The following is a 24752-nucleotide window of genomic DNA, read 5'->3' as shown; positions in this document are numbered from 1 at the left end:
GACACTGAGCAAGCAGCTTGCAGAGCAGAGCAGAGCAGAGCAGGAGACTCAGCCAAATCGGCAATGCCACGCAACTGACCCCTGTGCACCTCCATCCTTGGCTGTAACAAATCTTGTAGTATTGACTCTGTTAGTACACAGCAATTCCAGCAGCGGTTCCTACCTAAACTACCCTTGCCGGTACAATCTCAAACAATGACTAGGAAGGGGAGTATTGGGGCCAAAGTAGAGTGTGCCAAAACTAGGTCAAGGAGGTCCCTGAACATGTCTCTGCTGGAATGCTCTCCATCTCTCTCTCAGTACTCAACAATCATGTAGGATACAACAACCTCAGAATTATCCAGCTGCATTAAAAGAGCACAACGTTTCGTATTTTGAAGTGCTAACAAGGAATGAGGCTTATCTATGTGCACACCAATGGTTGTGACAGAGATAGAAAAGTAGTATGAAATTTCACAATGCTGCATAAAGACTACTTGTCATTCGTGCTTCAAGTTGCTTCCAGTAACAGTAGTGTCAACTACTAGGAAAAAACTTCCTCTCCCTGCCACAAAGTCGTAGTTTTGTCTCACAAGTAATATAAATTGCAATATTTAGTTTTCAAACACATTCATTCTTTAAGTTTGCAATGTTACTAATACCCTCTTCCCACAAAAGGCTGACCATGTGTAGAAAGCAACGTGCTTCACAAAAATGAAGTCAAATGGATTATTCCCTACTATATAAGGAGAGAAAAGATGGAAAGTGAATTCCTAAAGTTGCTTAAGTAGGCATTGGCAAAAACAGGAATGAAACTTAAGGGGCTTTTTCTGTGTTATTTTTTTTTTCCTTGTTACATCCTGTACAATGTACTTTTACTCAGTCACATGGCTGCTCCGTACACAACTTAGTCTTGTACTAGTCTTTGGTACTGCTGCTGCTGATTGGAATCATCTCTGTACACTTTAAATTTACATTAATTTATTTTCTTGGCTATTTTATCTCCCCAAAGCCAATGTGCAGAACTGCCCTGAAGAAAGTAACTGGGCAATAAACATGTAATATTCTAAGTAGCTGGAATCATTTTGACTCAAAACCCACTTCATTCTGTCTTGACTTAAACAGGGCTGCTCGTGTGCATTGGCTAAAATGATTTAAGACTGGGACGTAGGTCCAGGTGCCTTGCATCATTCCACCACCTGACACCATGCACTGAAGAACAGGGATGTGCTGGCACTGGTGACCAGCCTGACTGAATTACAATGTGCATGTGACATCTTGTGAAACAATTTATCCACAGAGTCCAGGAGACCATTCCTAGAGCATTTAAGTTGTCCACTCCTTCTGAGTGAAGCTAGGTAACTCCAAGACACAGCAATAGCATTTTCCACCTGGGAGCGTATTTGGAAACAAAAGCTCACAGTGGTGACCCTGGGAAAACTGGAGGCAGATGACAGCAGGGTGTCCTGACACTTTCCATTCCAGGACCTGGAACAACAGCATGTTGCTATGCCTGTTACTGATCTAACTGTTCAAAACAACAACTCTCCAAGGTGGTGTTCAACTTCTAGCCAATTTGACTTTACAAGTTTCAGCAAAACTTGGGTAGGGTGTTTTGAAGAACAAGGTAGACTGTGAATGGCTTTTGGTTTTCTTTGTTTGGAAGTTCTACAGAAGCACATTACCCTGGGGCAAGAGAACTGCTTTTGCTGTCCTTGTGAAAATATGCCTGGGATTTGGCAAATTACAGAGCTTAATATATTATATCACTGTTTGGACATGCTCTGTAAAAGGTCAGAAAACTTAATCTACTCTGAATCCATTCATGGCAACAGGCATCTACTGGTTCTGGTCACCAGGTCAGCTCAGTGACTGAGGCAGAGAGAGTGTCTTTCACACTCCGCAACGTCTATTTGTTTCTTGTCTCCTATAAAAAGTTAGCAAAACCAAATCCCATAACTGAAGGCAATGTCACACTGAACCAAATGTGATCAGAAAACCCTCATAACACTCATTAAGATCCAGGCTTTTACCATGTTTAAACTGCACAACTATCCTTGTTGAGAACTGATGTTGAAACATGTCTCTAAGAAAGGAGGTAGGTGCAATGCTATTACTACCTCCCTTCTCCTCTCCTCAGGAAGATACATGGGCATAAGAGGTAGCATAAACGTCTCCTTGCTGCTGTGAGGGAGGAAAAGTTAAAAAACCTTTATCTGCTGGTATAGAGTACTGTAAGAAGCCTCCTGGAGGAGAGAAAATACAAAGGGTATTCTCTGGTTACAGTGAAACCCAACAGAGGAATTGTATAGTGCATGTACTTTTTTAAAAACCACACGTTTTACTTTAAGCCTGTTCCACTGTACTTGCCAAAGGAAAGAGAAGAAACCTCACATAGCGCCTCGAGAGGTTTCTCCCCAGGAAATCCTCACCTCTCCTTTGCTTGTACTGATGTTGCTCAGAGCTGTCTGTCAGGTGATCTTTACAAGCACATTACCATGTTTGACAGCAACCCTCCACCACAAAAGTTTCCTGAGAAGTTACTCCGCTCGGCGAGGTTTCTCATTTTCCCTATTGGCTGCACAGCATTTCAGCGCTCTGCTAATTATATCAACACTCAGATACAAACTCACCAAAATAGACTGTGTTCTGAGGCCCCAGCTGCAGGGAAACAGACGTCTTCTTTAAATAATCCAGGTAGAGAGGCAAAGGGGATCAGAAAGCACCCCTGGGCCACCACCCACTGCTAACAGGGACTGCAGACAACCTTGCTGGGACCAGCTCATGTCACTAATTAGGGTGCAGGTCCCAGGGCTTCAAAGGGACAGAGACTGACATGGGGTGGTAATGCCATGAAGGAGATGCAGTGCCACAGCCCATTGTCAGTGGGACAAAGAGCCCTATTATTGCTCCCAAGAGCAGGGCAGTTCTTACCGTAATTAGGAGACAAAGATGCACGATTTAGGATTTTACATAATCAAGAGATACTCTCCCAAGCGGGAGCCCCTCTCACACAATCAGTGGATTAAGTATTGTTTATTCTGCTGCAAGTAAACAATGAGGTGCTCCCTCGGGGCTTTACATGAAAAAGCAGTAGTGGGGAAGACAACGCGGTGTGTCTTTTCATCTGACTTTGAACAGCTAACTCTGTGATTTAAAGTTGTTCATTTGACAGTATCGGGAAGGCCCACCCTGTAAATTAGCTGCTCACATACTGATCAGGGGGCTGCCAGACAGCTTTACCTTTTCTGCTCCTTAGCAGAGGGGGGCCGGGACAGACAGACTCAGACGGCTCTGAAGGGCAAGAGGCTGTATTTACACAACGGCACTACAATGACAGGATTAAAGGACCACAAGGAAGCCAGGCAGAAGCTCCTGCCCACCCCGGCACTATGCTGCTGCTCAGCACGCATCCCTGAGGGAGGTTGGTACCACCGTCAAGGCAATGCACGTGGCGCACCACTCCAGAGGTGAAGTCTGCAATCATTTTTACGCTAACTATTGGGAGACCAAAAAGGAGTCAGATGTTTGCCCTGTGGTTTACATAAAAAGACACGGCTAGGCAGACTGAGCATCACTTAGTTTTGGCCATGACAGTCTGTGCTGAGCAAACTGACTGCCAGACCCAGAGCATCTGGCTCCGAGATGCACAACATCTGATACCTGACTCACAGAGGTCCTGATCAAGTGACTCTACCTCTACAATACTGGCAATAAAAAAAGACTGAGGGTGTTCTGCTCCCTGTCCTTTGCTCATAACACAGCTGCTACACTTTGTTTGTTTGAAGAAGTTCTTCCTTCTTGCCTTCTACAATAAGGAAACACCAGGATTTGATGAACACCTTCTAATGTTCTGCAGTTTGTTCCCCTGCCACGAGCACACCCATACACATGTGCCCTCTGCTCTGATACTCTTTCACTCAAAAAAACACCCCTAAGCCTCACCAAGAGGAATCATTTCAGTCACATGAACTCAGGACTGAGAATGGCGCACCACATTCAGGCTATCTTGTTGAATCCTACAGTCTTGCAGAACCCTGGGAACCAGGGGATTACAGCCCCTGCCTGCCAAGGATTTTAACCCATTTCCTTTAGGATGAAAGACTCTCCTTAACAGCAATCCAGACTGCTCTGCTTACCAGAGGATTTTCTGTTAGGTTGGGCCAAGCAGACAGTATCATTTGACTTGTCTAGACTAGGACAAAAGATGTGTTTTACACCAGATAGGCAGGGCAAGTTGCATTTGAATACGTTAGTTGACCAGGGAGAACCACAGCTTCCTTGCCCTGTCCTATCTCCACTGACATGTCTTAAATTGCTAGAGCAAATATTTGACAAAAAAACCCTTTACCATCGTCTAGACAAGTCCATAAAGACAAGCATCCCAGCACCACCCTTAACTCATGCCCACAGAGCTTCACAATCATGGCTTTGATTTAGGGACACATTTTAGCCTTTGTTGCTCAACACAATCAAGGGTAGCAAAATCCATCTCAGGAGAGCATTATCCAAAAGCAAGTCTCCTAATCCTAGAGAAAGAGTTGCATGAAGAGGAAGAGCGTGTTTGCACAGCCAGTGTGTCTTTCTGCCTTGCTGCAACAGACTGCAAAGCTGCCCAAGCTAGAAGGGTATCTATTCAATTACCTTTTATCTATCAGTCAAAGCAAGAGAATCCACCTCTCCACTCAGGCCCATGGCTTTGCAAAGAGGTCCTGTCTTCACAGAAGCTTCAGAATGAGGCTAATGTCAGGATAAGCCTAATATGACAGCTGCTTTCTCTAAAGCATAAAGTATATGGCAAAATTATCTCAGACTCCCCTTTTGTGGGAGTTGCAGAGCTCTAACCAGAGAACAACTGTTTCAGTTTTGCTCTATGATGAAAATTTACTCCATTTACTTCAGAAACAGCAAACTCTATTTAATTAACTATGATTTGCAGGATCAAATTTAAGAAAGATCTTTCCAAATCCTTTCCCCACTAATTACAGGGCTTACAATGTCTTTAAAAATGGTTTTACATATATTTACCAAGGTTTTCTAATTTTAAAAAAATTGGAAAATGTAATAGAATTAATCCCATTTAATAGAATGGGATGGCTCTGCTCCGTGCCATTCTATTAAGAAACTGTATTCAGGAAAGATTGTTGACACTTCAAGATGCTGAATCCTTCACTCTTCCAAACAGATCATTAGAGTCCAATGTCCCAAAATAAGCTTAAAACATTGACAAGCTTCTGCAAATGGACAGTCTCCTTTTCTAAAATAGCAGCTTTTCTACATGTTTAAACTAGATTTGGAATACCTCTTTTCTATCTTCATGTATCTGGCTCTACATTTTTCTATGATAAAAAACAGGAAATAAAAAGTATCAGGAGTCCCAGGGGCAATTACTTAAACCAAAACACAACACCCAAGCACCTTCCCAAACAATTAATAAGTAATTTTTCCTTGTTAAGAGAAGCTGATTTAAGCCAAAATCCAAACCATTCCCTAACCTCAACAGGCAGAAAAGCATAACACATTTTATTGAAAGTCTAGAACCAGAAACTCATCTATCTTCACTCACTCCCATGACAGACAATGAAACCTTCATATCCAGCTGCCTTCTTCTTCCCAAGCAGAATAATCTCATAGGTTGGTACCTGAATACTTCTATAAAGTTTTGCTTCATGTTTTAAGCATCTTTAGTTTAACTTGTTAGAAGTTTGCAATCAGGGCATTTTACAGTTTTATGTAACAACAGTGATGGGTTTGGGGGGAGGAAGGTGTGCTTTAATTTCTTCCAAAAACATTCCCAGCTATTAACTGGGAAGATTTCCTGTATTTGCAAAAAAAATAATAAAATTAAGCCCTATAGCACCCCAGTGACACAAGATGAGGCAGGAACATTTAAATACCCGTTCAAAATCACAAAGGGGGGCAGTTAACAGTGCAGGGGGCTGAATGGCTCCTGCCTCTCCCCAGCAGGCTCCCTCAGGCCATCTGGTGACCAGAAACACTCTTGGGACTATTTCTTACCTCAACGAATTATCTGGATGTGTCTCCATGTGGGACTCCAGCCCATACTTGCAAAAAAAATCTTTGAAACACACTGGACAATGATAAACTTCCTCCTCAGCCTTCTTATCCCCTTCACCAGAGTGACCATCCTCGACAACCTTCAGAGAGAGGGAAAAAACCTCACTAGACCAAATTTTAAGCAACAAACCCAACATGCAATCCATTCAAAGTCCTTCTCATATAAAAGGAAGTAGCAGGCTTCATCCGTAACTTCGCTGCAGGCAACCAGAAATAACTCATTTCGGCAACAGAGAGAGGGTAAGCGACAGAGCCTCTGTGCGCATGTGAGAACGTGCTCAGTAGGAGATAAAGTGTGCAGCTAAGTCACGGATACATCAGTTCTAATGAGAAACTGCGATTTGAACAACTTATAAACCCGTATGTTTATATACCACTGAACTAGCATTCCTCCCCCTTCAGAAAGCCAGGCGAGCTGTCAGCCTGAATTATTTATGCCACTAAGATACTGCCAACTGCTAACTCAAGTGGTCCAGGGAAAAAGCAATGAACTTCTGCATGTTTTCTACAGCCCTCTTCTGATTACAGGGAGAAAAGCATGCACAGAACAAGGGGATACTGACCTAAATGGAACTGCTACTAGCTTGCCATTTAGAGATAGTAAGTGGAAAGGGTCAAGTTAAATTTGGCAGTCACCATACATTTTGTATAAATGACTGAAATGCACTAAAATATTTCATAAACAAAACCCTAATGGAAATGTCTAGCCTTCAAATAAATACTTTCTGATTGCTCTTGTAACTTCAGTAATGCAGGATTATGCTACTGTGAAAGGGAAATGTACTACAGATATTTTTCTTCCTCCAGATCAAGACAAAACCAGACTGAAGTTGTTGCTGCTTTTGAGGTAAATACTGTTTTTTTAAAAGTTCAAATCACTATCCTGCAAGACTACTATGAGTTAAATGGGAGAATAAAAAATTAGGGGAAAGGCTGCAGTAGCAAAAAAATAGTTCATCCTCTTGTCATCCAACATCAATCATCTAATATAAATCATAAGTGAAGTCAAAAATTTGAACAATGAAGAATTAAAAAAATTGATTCCTTTCAATCTCTGAAACTAGAAATTCATTTTCAATCTCAGACAACGGTGTTGGTTACACAGGAAAAGCACGGCATCTTAAAATATATACAGGGCTGTAACAAGGCCACATTTTAGTATTTCTGTGCTGACTGCATGAACTCAACAGCTGACAGTTTAGGAGGTAGCCAGGAATGTCTTTTGCTTCATGCCCCATAAAGAACCTTTTTTGCAGGTGTCCTCTCCTCTCTGTCCATCTCAGCATCATGACTAAACTTCCGTTTCGAAGACAATCGCCTGCGCTTCAGCGGCGATGGAGGAGTTGTGCTCGCTGTGCTGTTTGGATCCTTCTCATGAATCTTCATGTGCCTGAGCAGGAGGGGGAAGAAGACACTGTCAGCAGACAAATTGGGGTGCAAAGTCCACGTAAATTGTAATGACAACACTACTTCTAAGGTTTGCCTTTAAAGGATACCAGCAGAGATCCCACAAAACAGACTGAACTTTTTCAAAACAGCTGGGGCACGATCCAGCACAGCCCCTTTGCAGTGCTTGGGACCGTGGCTCTCCCCCATGCCCCAACCCACAGCACGGCACTTGTCCCACTACCATCTAGCCCCATGAGCACCGTGCCCGTCCCCCATCATCCAAGAGGAACCACATCTGCCTAATACTGCACACTAATCTACACTCCCAGCCTCCCAGTCTTGTGGTAGTCTAGTAAGTAAAGTCTGCAAATGAGCAACCATTTCTCTCAGTGCAAAACAGCACTCCACCTTCAGCTGGTTCTCCTTTTACAGTTTCAGACAGTACCCCAAATGGATCTGTATATGCCAATCTCAGAGCAACAGTTTTTAAATATATTTGTTTTCTTCTCATCCTTAACACACTGGTGGACCCCAATATTGAATTTCAACTGCAACTTGGAAGTCAAGATGTATCTGGTCACACTGATAAGCTGCAGCAGGTATAGCTTGCAAAACTCCGTATTGCCAAAGTATTCCCTAAGAAAACAACTATTTCTTGTCAAAAGACACTGGAAAGGGGAGAGGGACAAAACAGCTCAGGATGCAGCCTCCTGAGTATATGGATACCTGACCCACTTGCTTTTTGGTTTTCCATATTTGCAACCTGAGGAAGACAGTATCGACTAGTTTCCTTCCGTTAGATGAAAGGTATTGCTCCCGTGCTTCTTTTGGTACTCAAAGCTCAAATTGTAAATTTTCTTTTTTTAAAAAATGTAGGGCATTTAGCTTCACTTCAAATTTATAGTGTTATTGAAAAAAGTCAAACTTATGCTCCTGCATGCAATGAAAAATTTTGATTCCAATAGCTAGAAACAGGAGTGCAGGAGAGAGCTGCCCCTTGTCCATACAACTGACTTCAAAGCGGCATGAGGGAGAGAGACAATGTTAATGGCATTAGGGCCCATCCTTCAGAAGTCACACCCACAACTCGGCTCAGGACAGTGCCATTTAACTTGACTGCACGCTATCATGTTCAAACATGAGAGAATGTTGTAACCTAAGCAAGTCTTGTATGTCCTCATAACTGCTTGGGTGTTATGACATAAAATCCGTTTTAGTTTTGGATGCCAAGGGCATGATGCTTGAAGATAACACACTGGACCAAACTGACCCACGGGCAGACTCCAGTGGAGCTGCTGGGAGGACTGTCTCCTCACACAACACTTTTTTTAACGTTTCCTTTCACAATCTCTGAACCTTTAAGGAGAAAAAAAAAAAAAAAGGGCATCTAAATTACCATCTCAAACTACAGCCAGGCTTCTGAGGGTGTTATGTGGGAACAGCCTCAAGCCAGAAGCACCACACGTACCAGAACCGATGCAAGATTAAAATGGCTGTTCAGCTACTGCCTGCTTTTAACACCCAGAAAGGCCAGGGCTGCTCGGAGGACCAGATCCACATGAGGAAAAACGTGGCTTCCCCAGCCCCCTAGTAATCCTCACTGGTCACACAGATGGTGGATGGACACTGATGACACCTGTCAGTCACACTGTGGGAGGTTCAAGGAGGAGAGAGCATCTGTGTGCAGATGTGCTCAGCAGGTTGGGCACAGCATCATGGAAACATTGCTGAATTTGTTGGACCTCTTTCTCTGATGATCACCTGACTGGGAGCAGAAAGAAGGTTGAAGCTCTGAGGGTTTGGCCGCCTCCAGGTTCGACAGGACCCAGGGAGAAGGCGGAGCGCTGACACAGGCTCCGCAGTGCAGTCCACTCCCCTGCCTTGGCCCTCTGGTAGCCCTGCCACCACAGGCACCAAAGCTAGCCGATTTATCTGCATGAATCCAGTGCTACCTGATCTCACAAAATCTGCAGGGAAGGCATCTACAGGTACCGTACTGCCTCATTTTCTTTAGTCTTCCCCCCCACCACCCCCAGCATCAATCTAACTTCTCAGGCTATCTAGAACTTCCTATGGGTGATAAATCAACAGCATGAGGAGCAGTTGTCTATACACTCAGGAACAAGGGAGAAGAAAACAGTTATTTGTTCAAAGGGCTTCTGTCCACAATGGCTGAAGATAAAACTCAAAAAGCATCTGGGAACAACAAAACATAGTATTCAATTGCACAGGCAAAGCAAAACCTGGGAGGTGGTTTGTTGGTCTTTTTTTTTTATTTCTTTTTGGTAAAGACTGCTTTCCAATTTCGATGAGCTCTTGAAAGTGAGACAGAGGCTTTTGCGTGTGCCTGTCTGTCCCCCCACCCCAGACACACACATGGCCTGCATGCTTAACCTTCTGGCAGCTTGGCTGACACATAGCTAGTATTACTTGGCCAGTTACTTTTCAGATAGCTACAGAGCAAAAGCAGTCAAGTTAAATCACATTCACCCAGAAAACAAACAAACAACCAAAATCCTTCTATGCATTAAGCATGGGACTTTTTGTTCCTATTTTCTTTTAAAGTCTCTTTTCTGCCAGTAACAAGTGTGCAGAACTCCTGTTCAGTAGCTACCTATGCAAAACAGCCTCCTTGAGGCTCTTTCCTCCTGCTGTTTGTCCACCTGTTGAACTCTGCCCTGTTTCAATGGAGCTGCTCCTACCTGGGAGGGGTGTGATGGCACATCCACAGCGTATCAACAGGAGAAACTGTTGCGACCTCCAGGTTAGTGCCAGTCCAACCTGGCACCTCTGCCTGGCGTGACCTAATGCATGCAAACACACTGCTCCTGCAAGTCCCAAAAGCAGTCCAGCCGTGTTTGCAATATAACATATGCTAATAAGGCAGGGCTTGCTAATGTGGGTGCAACTTTGCTACCTCTGGTGTCAGTGTCCTTGGCTGTCCCCAACTTGCAGTTACTCTTCCTGCAACGTGCACACTTTTGCCAAGCCCTAAAAGCGAGAGCAGAATCCATACCCACAGCATGGAATGTGGTAATCTCTTCATGTTTTAGTTTTGCATATTTGAAAGGAAGAAGCCTGAGCTATTGAGCTATAAACAGGAAGACACCCTGACTGCACCTTTGACTTTTACTGTGTAGGTCAAATATCACAGTTGCTGTGATAGCTCCCTGCATGCGATCGTTAAGGAAAAAAGAAAAATCCGAAACCAAAGCAGCAGGTTCCAGAGTTCTCAAGGAGAGGCACAACCTGTCCACATTACAGCCAGTAGGTTTGCTCCTTTGGCAGGTTAAGCAAGTTTCACTACATCAATTCAAGGGTGGAGAGGAAAAAGATTACTAGAGCTACAGCCCAAGATAAGCGGGAAGATAACGCCGAGCAGTACAAAGGATAGACACAATCTTCATTTCTCTCTTTTACTTTGCAACATGGATGTCATTCTGCCTCAAGAAAACATTTATCACCCAACTTGGGTTGAACTGAAGCAGATGCCAGGTCACATCCACAACCTTTCTTTTAAAGTTAAACACTCCCTTCACCAAGGCTTCTTCTACTTAAAAAGTTTCCTAACTATAATTAGGGGGGGGGGGGGGGGAAGTATTTGTGTTGCCTTATCCTCCTTTAGAAGAGTTTGCCTTGATTAGATCTTACATGTAACGCTGAAAATGCTCGACCTCACTGTTTAGCCTGCCAAGATATGAGGAGAACAGGAACAAAGCTGTGCTTACAAGTTATTTTCCCATTGTGACTATAAGAACATATTTTGGCCTGACAACACTGGCATACTTTGAATACAAAAGCCAGGCTCATAAGTCAGCCTGGCTTTCAGCATCTTACAATGATAAAGGGAAATGATAGGACATTCATCAGTTCCAAAAAGTAAAGATAAACACTCAACACTTTAAGTGAGAATGTAGTGCAAAAAAAGAAGGGGAAAATAAGGACATGCACAGAAATGCTCATATTCAGCCACAGATGCAGGTTACAGTAACATATGCCAGCAGCTCTGAAGTGACCACTACTGCAGCTGAGAAGATAGCCAGAGCCACAGCAGATGAAACTTGGCTTGTTTTTCTAATTTAAATCAATGAATTGTGGCCCTGAGCCATCCTACAGAGCAACCCAAGAGCAGCAGACAAGCTTGGGAAGGTTCAGAGCCCTGAAACTCGCACTTCATACAGTGGTTATTAGTCTCCACAGCACGCATGCAAGTACACATACACTTGGATGGTACTAAGGGTGGAACACTAAAATGTAACCACGATATACAGGATAAAAGGAAGGAGATAAAAATTTGAGCTTAATACTAGGGAGGACTCCCTTGCACTAAATGCCAGCTAACCTTGATTAACCTCTCAGAGAAAGTGGTGAAACTGTATTTAAAATGAGACCCGACAGAGAGCCAGGAGAATTTGCAAAGAATAATTCTGAAATGGAAAGAGGAAGTCTTTTCCAAACAAGATACGTCCACCTCTGAACTAAACTCTTAACGTTCAAGAACTGCTGTGCAAAAAATGCAGATAACTTGCTACACACTATGCTTTTTGCAGCACAGCTGTATGTGAAAAAGCTCTTCTAGTAATCTCTTCCCCCCCCTCGCACAAGGAATTTCATAGGTGAGCCAAGAGGATCCAACTGTGCTATGACTGTGTGCCAGTCAGTCCTCTCAACAAAATCACATTTTTTAAGTGCTTGACTGCCTTTCATTCCATCCTCCCTATGAGAATTGCCTTCCGCTTCCCCTCTTCTGCCACAGCTTTCCTCTCCCTCTAATGGTCACGTGAACAGGATGACTAAGATGATACTGCACAAGAATTCCCCAACTTCTTTCCTATTTTTCTTTTATTTTTTAAAACAAATGGGCAGAAAAAGTTTTCAGCCCCACACTGTAATGCAGGGAGTGATTTCAGAAGGGTGACTATTCCACCAGAACAGTAGCAAGTGATTACTTTGCTGCTTTTCATTGAAGAAGAGACTTTTGGAATAATAAACAAATGCAGAACTCAAGTGCCTTACTCCTTTTTCTCCCCGCGGATGGTGATGGATCAGTGCCTAAGGGAGCTGACTCATGGGAAGGGAAAAAAAAAAGGCACATGTGTCCTAATGAAGTGACATGCAGCTCCTGCTGGTCACATCTCAGTCTTTACCGCATCTCCAAAAAGGGCTGCCATATTTTCTTAATGCCGAGAGGATTTGCATGTTGATCATATAAGCTTTCTGGAGGTCTCGAAACAGGGCAGCCTACAGCTTCAATGCCAAAACCAGACGTGGGCAGGTTTTGACTGGCTGGCTCAAGGCTAGAATGAGGAGTCAAAGCATCCTGAAAGAGGCAACTGCAAGACGCAGCTGCTCCCAGCTCCGGGTCCCACTGAATTATGAACAAAACCAGGAGCTCCTGCTTTGCATGCAGATAACCTGATCAGCGCCACTTTGGCTCTTGGAGAGGAAGCATCCCTCAGAATGCATGGGAATTCCTCACCTCTTAACTCTGGGGAGAAAAATCACACTGTAGCAGCACCCCCGGTTTCCACAGCTGCTGATGTGCTCCACATCCCTAAGAGAAAGGGCCTCCCTGGCTTGGAGGCCCAGGCAAAAGGAAGATGTGAAACAAAAGGGTGTATCTGCAGCCTCTGAGCAGGGTCCAGGGTTAAGCCTCTCCCTTATAACTATGGCAGCACAAGCACTGCTGGCTTTCAGTCAAGAGAGTTTTATGCCAGGTAGGTCTGATTAGAAGGAGCAGCATGTCCAGAGGGGGAGCAGCAAACAATTTCACTGAGGCCCGGTTGGGAAAGTCCCAGCATCTAAATCAAGATTAATTCTTAAGCACAGGATCCAGCGCATGTATAAACACCCTCCTCCTCCCTCATGTCTCCACGCCTGTGGAAACGCAGTGGGGAGGCCAATGAATCCGGGCATTATCAGTCCAGAGAGATCATCTGACAGTATCGAGTTCAGGTTCTGGCTTCATATCCCACATATTATTCTAAGTTTCTCCACTTTACCACTAGATGTACCCTATATTCTATTGTATCGCGCATGGCTGTTCCTCATCTCCCTCGTGATTTCTGATAGTTTGATATCAAAATCAAGGGGATGATCCTCATATATCTGATGATTATCTAAAGGGAGCCACACATCCAACCATTCAGAGATTAATAAAAACCAGTGCCTTCCATCCTTCACCTTATTTAAAACATACCTTTTTTTTCTTTTTTTCTTCTCCAACATAGATTTAGTCAAGTTCACCAAGCTAATCTGGGAAGGACTGAGCTGGTCAGATGCCTTAAGTACAGTTTAGCTGATACAATTGCTTTACCTCTTCCATGGTTTTCTTCCCTGAGATCTTTCACTTACATTGCTACCATCAAGTAACAGTAAATAATCTCCAAAGAATTAAAAACCCATGTTTTCAATAATCCACGGTAAAGAAAAAGCATCTATCATTCAGAACATGACCAAACATCTCTGTATTAAAAAAAAGTCTGCTTTGTCTAAGTTTCAACTTCATGCACCATATCAGAACCAACAATAGTGCAGGATGCATCCAAGACAGGTTGAAATTTGTACCATGATGTTCTTCAGGCCCCATGGAATGAAAAACAGCCCACAGAGTAAGAGAAGACAGACTTCAAAATTACACTGTCTCTTTGAAAGATTTCTAGGTCACATCATCTTTGTCACTGTTTTTGTTTCATTCTGCTTAACAAACATTACTTCAGCCCAAATTGTCTAACTGTAGGAAAACACAGGGAATTCCTCTTCAAAGCTTCTGCCATCTGACCTGCATGGGAAGTAAATCCTAAACAAAGTGAAGCAGCAGCATTTTTAGGAGCAATCAGTTAATATACTGCTGCTAACCCTCTTCCTGAGAGTCTTGTGAATATGACTGGAACTTAAGTCAAAAGTGCAGCAACATTATACCCTTGGGTTAAAGAGTTTAGTCATTTTGTTTGTTAAAACATGTAGAGAATCTGTATTGACAATGTATTTCCAGTGCTAATTACCAACATCACCCACTTAAGAGAGCAATCCACTCAGCCTTAGCCAGTTGTAGTCACAGGAACCAGAAAGAAGCAGGTAATTCTGCAAATCAGACACAATCTGTACCTGGATGAGTTTCTGTTTGTCTTCTCTTCTTGGCTTGTTTGCTATTTGTATCCCCAAAAAAAAGCCCCAAATGACCAAAAAAGCCCTCAGACACCATGCACACTTCACAGCAAGTCAAAAGACATTCGAATACCAAAATCCCAACCATTTTGGAAACACCCTCCTACAACTGCAGAGCTATCTTAAAACAAATTTCAAGCACCACCAAATATTCTAGTGGTAACCAGTGTTGAACACTAATATGGGATAAACAAAATGAAGCTGAACAGCAAGAATTCTCCATGGCTATGGCTAGTAAGAAAGCCATTGCAAGGCATGCAGTGGAAGAGCAGGGTGGGGCGAACAGGTCCCAGGAAGGATCAGATTGGGAAGCACTGACTCATTTTAGCCGCATGTCTGCACACAGGCACAACAGGAGATCCCCCAGCTAGCACTCCCCACAGCACCCAGGCACTGCAATCTTGCCGGCGCAGCGGCACGGCTCATTATCCTCATGGAGGTCCCAATGCTTATTAGCTCTGTCTGTGAGGGCTAACACGGCCCCAGCGAGCCTCCCCGCGTAGCAGCATGCAGCGGCATGTGGGTGTAGCAGCCTCCTCGGCGTCCCCCCGGGAACTGCTGCAGCCCAAGGTGCTGCACAGACGTGCCCTAAGCATCCCCCCAAGTTCAGTGCACGCTGCTGTGCTATATGCCTGCACAATGAGGTTCTCCCAGCAAAGCAAAAATAGCCTTACAGCAGGCGGCAGACAGTATCATTAGGATGACATGAGCATTAGTATTTAGATCCACCAAGACTAGCTGGGTGCACTAAGGCTGCAAAAGCCACCTGTGATTACGTTCAAATGACAGATCTGAAATTCCTTTTCAGCACTACCAGGACAGTCTGCAAAGTTAACCAGTGTCATGCAGCTGCCAATACATGATACCTAAGGATATACGATGCACACACATCCACACAAAGCATTTTGTAATTTTTTATCCCAGAGATCTTTCAAAATTTTGCTTTGCTGTGAATAAAGGCAAGTTGTAAGCATGAGTGAGAGGAATGATACTGATCTACAAATCCAAAGCGGGGGGGTACAATTTCTGAATAATTATGTTGCATTCACATTTAAGAAACTACTTGCTATGCAGAATCAGCAAGTTCAAACAGGCTGAGATTGATACAACTGCATTCCCAGCTTGGCTCAAAGTTACTCCTGTTCCCTACCAGCAGCGTTGTCAGAAGACCTCAAAGGAAAAAAGGGAGACAAATATTTGCCTGATGATGCTGTGTCAGGGAAGTGATTCAAACGGAGCCTCCAAAGCAAAGCTTCCCAAAGGACAGCAAAAGAAAGCATTCATTTGCAGTTCACATCAACCCTTGCATAAGGGAGGGCAAAAGAGGGAAATGCAGTGTGAGCTTCCCAGTACCACTTCACCAAACTGCCTGCCCGCAGTTTTCATTACATTCAGAGCAGACCTAAATTAACAATGCCAAATACTGCAACTAGACTTCCAAACCCGTAAGAAACTCTTTCAGGGACAGCATTAAACAAGATCCTTCTGAGGCCCCTGTACTTCCTTAAGCTTGGAGACAAAAGTTTATTAACAACAATAAAATTAAGCAGGAATAAGATCTTTAAAAGTGTACCAAAAACCTGGCCTGAGACATTCTGAACTGCAGTTTTCTTTCATCTTTTTGAAAATTCATGGTTTTCAGGCACAATTTCTCAGGAAACTTCATGTTTAAAGAAAACAAGTGTTATTGGATGGTAAGGACAATTAAAGCAGTTTTAAATTTTAGCATCAGGAAAAAACACGGCGGGGGGATAGAGAGAAAGAATTAAGTGAAAGGATGTCAGAAGGGGAAAAAGTTCTATCCTTAAGAGCAAACATGGTTGAAGAAGTCCCAGGTACATCCTGCCTCTCCCTCAAAACTGCACCCCTTTACCAACCAAGCAAACGTAAGCCCCAGCTACTTCCCAGAACCAGGCAAAGCCCTCATGCAGTTGCTTCCCTCTCACACTCCACTGTTGAGCAATCCTGATGGCACACAGCACAGAACAACTTGCTGCATCACACAGCTCAAGGAGGAAAAAATAGATGGGCACAGTAATGCCGGGGACATGGTGCAGATGGAGCCGAATACCTCCCCCTGGGCACATATACACACACACACACACATGCAAGCAAGGAAGCTCCACTAGATAAGAGAAGCATGACTGTGTTAAAGAAGGGTCTCTGCATCATCCTGATATCAGCAGTCACCAAGTAACTTGAGGGGCAAGGAAGTAAGAGGTTATCACTGCACACACACAAGTTGTGCAAACTTTTCCCAGCGCTGAGGACGGCATCCTAGCAAAAGAGGTTTCACGTGCTCAGCCCATTTCCTGTCCCGTTCCTGAACATGTGGTCCTCCTTCCTCACCAGCAGTGATCTCACAGCATTCCCCCGCTGAGCAGAGAAGCACTAGGAAAAGGTTTCACGTCTTGTTACATGTCTGTTTAGTCAAGCGTACTAGCTGGAAACAGAAGTCCCTGCAAGACTTGTGCTACTTTACAGGAGTTTGGGAACTTTCACTCTCAAGTGAAATTAATTTTGGTGCAATCCATGAGCAATATGGATTGCCTTACTCTCTTTACCCTCAGTATGAGACTGTCAAGAAGGACGACACATTGAGATGGCTTGATGTCAAAAATGAGCCACACAGAAGTTGTACACCTCCTCTGTTTTAAGATATCTTTCCACATGAAGCACTGGAGAACTGACTCTGAGGATTCACCAAAAAAAATCACTGAGAATGTTTAGAAAGCTTCAGCTAAGAGAGCAGCCTAAGGAACTCAGTATTATCTATAGATGCCCTCAAGAAACAGAAAGCAGTATTTGTGTATTGTGTGCTATTTACCAGCTGTATAATGGTGCTACTACTTTATAGACTGTGTCTTTGCTTAAACTGTGTGCATCATGCAGGTGAACATCATGGCTCAAAAAACCCGAGTGAAAAGCCCTGGCTAAACCCAAATGCTAAGATTCCCCTCACTGGTTTTTTTTTTATAGCTAGAGAAGTTTTCCCAAATGCTGACAATCTACTATCAATGAATAGCCTATTTTTAAAAGAGGGGAGAAAAGAAAGAGGAAAAAACCTGCTGACCCTGACAGGGGGTATGTTCTGCAGTTTGCTGGTTCCAGCATGCTGAACTAGAACAGGTTGAGCAGGTTAGATACTGGGGGGAGAAAAGGTAAAGCTGGAAGACATACATTAAAGGTGGAACGACAGCAACCACAAATGCCGTTTGAGATAGACTTTTTCCTCATTCTCATCAGTATTTGGCCCAGGAGTCTTTTCAGACAACAGGAGGAACAGAGTGAACACAAATTTATTTGAGAAGCGATGCAAGTATTTCTGACGTGCATGCACAACAGGCTGAGTAAAGATTACCTTAAGATACAAACTCTTCCAGTAACTTTCTCACCACCAGCATTTTCACAACAGAAATGCCAACAAAACAACAGGTTACTTGTTAACCTTGAGAGCTAACATCTCTGCAAGAATTGCATTAATGTCACGTTTATGGCAAAGGACTAAAATCACCTCAACTCCATGCAAAGATTGCCTGGATTTTCTAGTGCTTGCTAAATTAAGGCTTGTATTTATTTTGTAGCTCTTCAAGGTGAGAAGGGGAGGTAACATCCCTGAGAATACTAGACCTTCAGAGGAGATGTTCCTGAAAGGGTACTTACGAGGAAAGATCAAGGTCTCCGCTGCCATGCTGCCATGTGCTCTGCAACTAGAGTCTAATCTGTCAAGTGGCTTGTGCTCATTTGAACAGTGACATGGGTAACAAAGCAGCACTAAGCTACGCTCAATACGCTCTGTTATACGGAGATTTATGTTATTGCCCATGAGGAGGGTGGTATTACTCTGCTATGTCAGACCACCTTCCTCTTGACTCGTCACACCAGAAACCTAAACTTATTGAGAGCGTGTCCCCTTTTTTTGCCTGCAGAAAACCAAAACATAAAAATCCACAACCTTACAATACACAAGATCAGACTTGGCTATTAAAGGCAACGGACACAAAATCTAGGACTGAAAAGCACACTGAAGTCTTTCTTATGTTTAGGTATTGAAGAGCTCTGGAGATGCAAGTATAATGTTCCTCATTGTGTACACTTCAGTTCTCAAGAACAATGGAGCTAATTAAGGTCTGCGTATAAATCTTAACTCTGCACTTCCTTGCTTCACTTGATTCTAATCAGATCTCAGCATTCGTGTTTTTGTGTTAACTTCCTTTGCTGTTCTTTAATGATAACTGAAGGGGGATGCTGTCCAAGGCTACAAGCAGCAGGTAACACGTCTAAAATCATGGCATCACCTTTCAGCTCTGATGGCTCACAGAGGTACTGTGGCACAGGAGCTCCTTCAGAGTCTCTTACAGCTGAAGATATCTATGGAAGGGTTTTTTGGAGCACCCTATTTATGCATCATCTTAATTAAATAAAAGTTTATATAAAGTCTTTACAAAAGATGACCAACCTACTCAGCAACAGTGAGACAGACAAAAGTTTCTGCCTGGGACCATTAAAAATACTGTAGTCTTCTAATTCTCATCAAAGACGCAGAGATACAGACTCTTACTGCTATACTGTTGTTGAAAAGGACTTCTTTATTTCCTTTCTTTCCCTTTCTTCCCCTTTCTTTCTTCCCCTTTCTTTCTTTCCCTTTCTTCCTTCCTTTCTTCCTTCCTTTTCCTTCCTTTCTTCCTTCCTTTCTTCCTTCCTTCTTTCCCTTTCTTCTTTCCCTTTCTTTCCCTTCCTTTCTTTTCTTCTTTCCTTCCTTCCTTTCTTCCTTCCTTTCCCTTCCTTTCTTCCTTCCTTTCCCTTCCTTTCTCCTTTCCTTTCCCTTCCTTTCTCCTTTCCTTTCTCCTTTCCTTTCCCTTCCTTTCCCTTCCTTTCTCCTTTCCCTTCCTTTCTCCTTTCCTTTCTCCTCTCCTTTCTCCTCTCCTTTCTCCTCTCCTTTCTCCTCTCCTTTCTCCTCTCCTTTCTCCTCTCCTTTCTCCTCTCCTTTCTCCTCTCCTCTCCTCTCCTCTCCTCTCTTCCTTCCCCTTTCTCCTTTCTTTCTTCCTTTCTTCCTTCTTCCTTTCTTCCTTCCTTCCTTCCCTCCCCTTTCTCCTTTCTTTCTTCCTTTCTTCCTTCTTTCCTTTCTTCCTTCCTTCTTCAAAACATGGGGATCCCAGCAGAATACCAAACATTTACTCAGGATATATCTGTTGACAGGAGAGACACCAAAAAAACTTCCCTCCACCTGTTTGTCCATCCTTATTTACAAAATGTATTAGCAAAAAATCTAACAAACACCTTTTAATTGCAAAGAAAACCAAAACAGCTACCACATCTCACCTGTGTCCTACAGTCATCAATTACTAGAAGCAGAAATTAGTCCTTTGCATTCATTATCCCTGCTGAAGAATTAGGGCACTTGCATTTGCTGAAGCTTATCTTTCACTAGCATGCTGACAGTGGTTAAATCATCCCCCACGTATAAGGAATGGATTTCAAAGCCTGTAATACAGCCTGCTTCTTCATATGTAAGAGCACTGACTACCAATTGCTACATTGAAATAAAAGTTCCTTAGGAGATGACCAAAGAGACATTTGTATTGTGCAAGACAATAAGAGAGGGCCTTTACACACACGTGAAGTGTCAACCATTTTCAGCATGGCAACTTCCTCGGCTATTTGTTTTTAGTTTCAAGATCTTGTATGTTCAGTTTTTCAAAGCTGCCCAATGTTTAACACCAAATTTCTACTTGGCCATCTTTGTAAACCACCAGAAACCAAACCATGTTGTAATAAGGCAGCTCCTTTCTTCTTCTGGAAAAAACAAAGCTCATCATGACATTTGGCCATGCTCTGTCTCCAAAAACTCCCATCTTAAGCAAATGCCAGACTGCACGTGTTAGACTGCAGAGATCCTATTTGTACTTAAGAGGCTGGGCATTGTTATTGCACTGCACCCCACAAAGCACACACAACATACTGGAAGCAGGCCAATGCCATAAATAACACAGGAGCAATTCACAGGTGGAATGCAGGGAGAGGATGGATTCAGCCAGATCTTGAGGACACTCCGCCTATTGGATATTTGCAAAGTCACAGGCAGCCTGTATGCATGCCTGCCCACAAGACACAGAACCATGTTAAAGAGAGCAGGGAAATCGTTAAAGTGTATGCATCTCAACCCCTATGCCTTTATCAGGATCCAACACCCATCTTCCAACCAGTACGTTACAATCTTCACCATGCATACACTCTTCATTTGCCAGTGAAGATGGCTGGCTAAAACACCAAAAGTCACAGGTTATCCTCCAGCATGTGCATTTTCTATCTTTCTCAAAAACACTCATTCAGCAACATACACGCACACAATACGTTGTTTAAAAAAGACTTAATTTGAACATCAGAATACTACCATGCCCTGATAACAAAACCAGCTGTTTGTCTCTCCACAGCACATTAAAAAGAGAAGTTTGGGAAAATTATCTAGCACTGAAAATAAGATTGAGAATGAAAGTGCCTTCTTAATTAAAAGAAGAAATACCTTCTTTGATAGGACCCTTTGTAAGCATGCTTCAAAGCATAGCTTCTGCGATCCAGATCTTCCAATTTGAGTTTCAAAGACTTCTGCATGTGGTTGTTACATGTGGTGTTTTGCATGTGCCAAAAAAAAAAAATCCCCAAACTTTGAGACCTGTTCCTGAGATGGTGCATAAACAGCCTACAAGTACCTAACCAGGATGTAAATAAAAAGCCATTATGAAGAATTTTGCTAGGTATGGAGTAGGAAGTGGAAGGAGAGAAAGGAGCTAGATACCTGTGATGTTTTGGTTTCATAAGAAACACTTCAGTTAGTTTGCATTGCCACACTAATATGGACAGCCTGGTGCATCAGCCATGGACACTGCACCTTCGTTTACCAAACTGGGGAAGCTGTGGCTGAAATACATATATTATCCCTTTAGCCTTTTCAGTCTTGCCACAGAGCCTTTAATAGCTACCCACTGGAAACTGGCAGGAAGGTCATTTCTCACCTCCCTTCTGGCATTTATATCCTGTTAACATTTTCAAGTTGCATGGAGAGCATGTCTTTGGCAGGGAGGAATATGTTATTTTAAAGTAATAGGCACAGACCATCCTCAGTCACAAAAATGGAAAAGGGGCTGTTGGCAATGTTTCCCACCCCCAAAGGAAACCGTTTTGGACCAAGAGGAGGCATCGCCCTTTCCCCTGAAGCCTGATGCATGTTCCACTGGAATGCAACATGGTAAGTCAAGCAAAGTCTTTTCTCTACCTCAAGGTCCCTTGCTAAAGCTTACAAACCACCACCACCACTAAAACCCACAGCAGCAGCCTAACTCCTCTGTGTTTTGGGGAGATGCAGTGATGGAGACAGAATAAGAGCTTGCAACCTCCTATTTGGTGGCAGAGTCTAGACTGAAAAGGGCTCCTCAGAGTTGGCACTACTCACAGATAAACTCCTTAGGGAGCTACCGTGACAGTACAGATGGAAAGCCTTTAGTAATTGCAATCTATTGATTGGAGACACTACTTTGGAAATTCCCAGACAGAACACACATACCACCCTCCTTCCATATAGTTTATGCTCCTGCTGGAGATCTGAGAATATTCAACTTTAATTTACTGTGATGAAGAGAAAGCTGTAGTGTCTGTGTCTCCAGCGTCAAAGTGTGAGGATTAGCATATCCTAATGCAGATTTTCTGCTGTACTGATCATTGTAATGCCATTCCAATTACACTAATTTTGAACTCAGAATTACTGTGATCTAACTCCTTCCTCCAAATTCCTAAAAAGAACCAAGAAAACAACCCCTCAAACCCCCAGATCAGTCCCTGATGCTAGAAGGCTTGTTATTTCCAGGAAGACTTCCTCTTTCCACTACTGGTCGAAAAGAAATCTCTGTAAAAAACTCAGCACTGCCTCCAGCCCTCTTCCTCCACAGCAATTCCTGTTCCTGATACCAGACACTGACAGATCTCCCAGTTATTGTACAAGATTGCAACAACCCTCCCCAAACAGCAGGAGCAGCACTGATACAGAGGCAGTCAGCTTGATGGTACGTTTGGAAGAATGAGAAAATTAGCTTTTTGCATTGGACATTGAGCACTCTCCAGAGACCTTTGCTCTCTCCAACAACAACTGTCCCCACAGGAGGCTCAGGCCACTCCTGAGCAGTCTGGCAGATGTAAGAGAGTTTTCTGAGATGCCCAGGGCTCACGGTTCCCTGTTGAAAATCCTGGCCAAGAGTCACCCTGCTCAGAAAAGGAAGCAGGTTTTAACCTCTTTTTCTGACTGGTGCTGCACAAGAGAACCATCCCCGTCCACCCCTGTGTGCTGTGCCCATTCAACTTGACTTGTTGACAAGGAGCCAAGGAGCACAACAAAAAGAAACTGGACTTTATGTGAGAGGCTATGACTCATTTACAAATTAAGTGTTGCATGTATTGTGGGAGCCAGGAAGGGCAGCATTAATTTAACAGGTAAAGAGTACATGCAACATCCCAACACAGTGAGACTTACCCAGAGAAGAGATGGACAGAAAAGAGTATTCCCACTCCACAAAATGTTTGGCTATTGCAAAAAAGTTTTGCCCACATGCAAAAGGACAGCAAATAAGAGCTCTGGAGGGTCTTTTCCTCCCTTCACTTTATTAAGTGAGGAGAGGAAAAACAACTTTCTAAGGAGAAGATGGGCACTTGAGACTATAACAACACTGATATTTTCTAACCCAAAAAAAGCAACCAAAACTCCTTCCCTCCTCTGCTCAGCTGAATGTCTAATAACCTGGCTGCTATGAGGTGGAAAAACAGATCAGAAATTTCATCCTCTGCCGGAACAGTAATAAGAACTCCTATGGCACAATATTTCCCTTGACAAAACCATTTTGTTGGACTTTTTCCCCTAAAAGGTCTTTTAAAAGTCTGGATTAAACAAAAAAGTATACAGTTAAATAAGAGCCAGAACAAGGCAGAGTGGAGAAAGAGAAGAGACGATGTACGTAGTATGTGTCTATACATTTCTTTCCCCCCTGTTCAGATACTGGCAGACTAACTTCTCCCTCTCTCCTCTCTCATGCACCAAACTTATTTGATATAAATGCAATAACACTTGGGGAGGCTCCTGCAGGACCTTCACAAGCTATGTTGATTCTTTAGCAGCACATTCACAACTTTCTGCTAAGCCTACAACTTCTCTCTCTGATCCCATGTTCCTCTGTGTGATGCTCCAGGGATACCACCATGCTGGCTACCAGAGGCACATTAGAAATCTGATTCTTTGCTGTGTTGGGCATAAAACTGTCACTATTTAGATACTGTAGCACAAAAATAGTGAACAATAAAGGAACTGTGCACAAAAGCAGAGAAAGATAGACTTGTATTATCATTCAGCTGGCACAGAAGAACAGGCACAGCACCACCAAAAGCAAGGCCTGCAGAGCTGCACACAAGGCAGGACCTGGCAAGCAGGTCCTTGCTCTGGGATCCTGAGGCAGAAGCAGTTTTGAATGTGATGTGATGTGAGAGACATTCAGCCACAGCACCAGCAGGCCATTGGACCTGATGCTGCAGCTAAGTTTGAGATGCCTATGAAAGAATTTACTTCACGCCATCTTAGACTAGAAATACCTGTTTCGGAAGGAGGTACCTGGTGGGTAAAATGAACATCTTCCTTGTGAGTGTGTCAGAGCACCAGATAACAAATTTCATTTCACTTTGCATTTATCCTCATCTGCCTATTTGCACATTCATGCTTTCTACTTCAGCAACAGGCTTCACTATTATAGTCTGCTAGAGCAGCAAGGTTATTCACTGCAGAAAGTTGGTGGCATAGTCCTGCCAACCACAACCCTCCTTTAGCAAAACTAGCCTGTTTCAGTGTGCTCAGCATCTTGCCTGTCACAGGTGTGGGGTCACTTGCTGCAGTGCCACCAAGCTCAGTAACAGGTTTCTCCAATATCCCGCTGAGTTGCTGCGATGCAGGCCTACACAAGGAGTTTTACAGAGCAGACAGGAACCTATCAGATGGAAAGAACTTTTAATAGGAAGATTTTCCTTGCATGAACTTAGGTCCTTCTTAGTGCACTCAGTAAATACAGCACTCCATTCTGGTCACTTCAAGCAACATCTCGTTAAAAGAA

General features: G+C 43.3%; 1 protein-coding gene across 7 annotated transcripts in view; it reads right to left on the bottom strand.

Annotated features, from left to right (window-relative positions):
• RREB1 (ras responsive element binding protein 1) overlaps positions 1-24752 on the bottom strand; it is a 126644-nt gene that overhangs the window by 35041 nt on the left and 66851 nt on the right. For all 7 annotated transcript variants that reach the window (XM_074827980.1, XM_074828010.1, XM_074827971.1 and 4 more), the window contains 2 exons: positions 7303-7447; positions 5998-6137 (listed from right to left, as the gene is read on the bottom strand). In XM_074827980.1, the coding sequence (XP_074684081.1) occupies positions 5998-6137; positions 7303-7447 (285 nt within the window). The remainder of the gene's footprint in view (positions 1-5997; positions 6138-7302; positions 7448-24752) is intronic.

The sequence above is a fragment of the Strix aluco genome, chromosome 1 (genome assembly GCF_031877795.1).
Source record: "Strix aluco isolate bStrAlu1 chromosome 1, bStrAlu1.hap1, whole genome shotgun sequence".
Taxonomy (NCBI): Eukaryota; Metazoa; Chordata; class Aves; order Strigiformes; family Strigidae; genus Strix; species Strix aluco.
The sequence above is the reverse complement of the archived record's forward strand: the minus strand, read 5'-3'. Positions and strand labels throughout refer to the sequence as shown.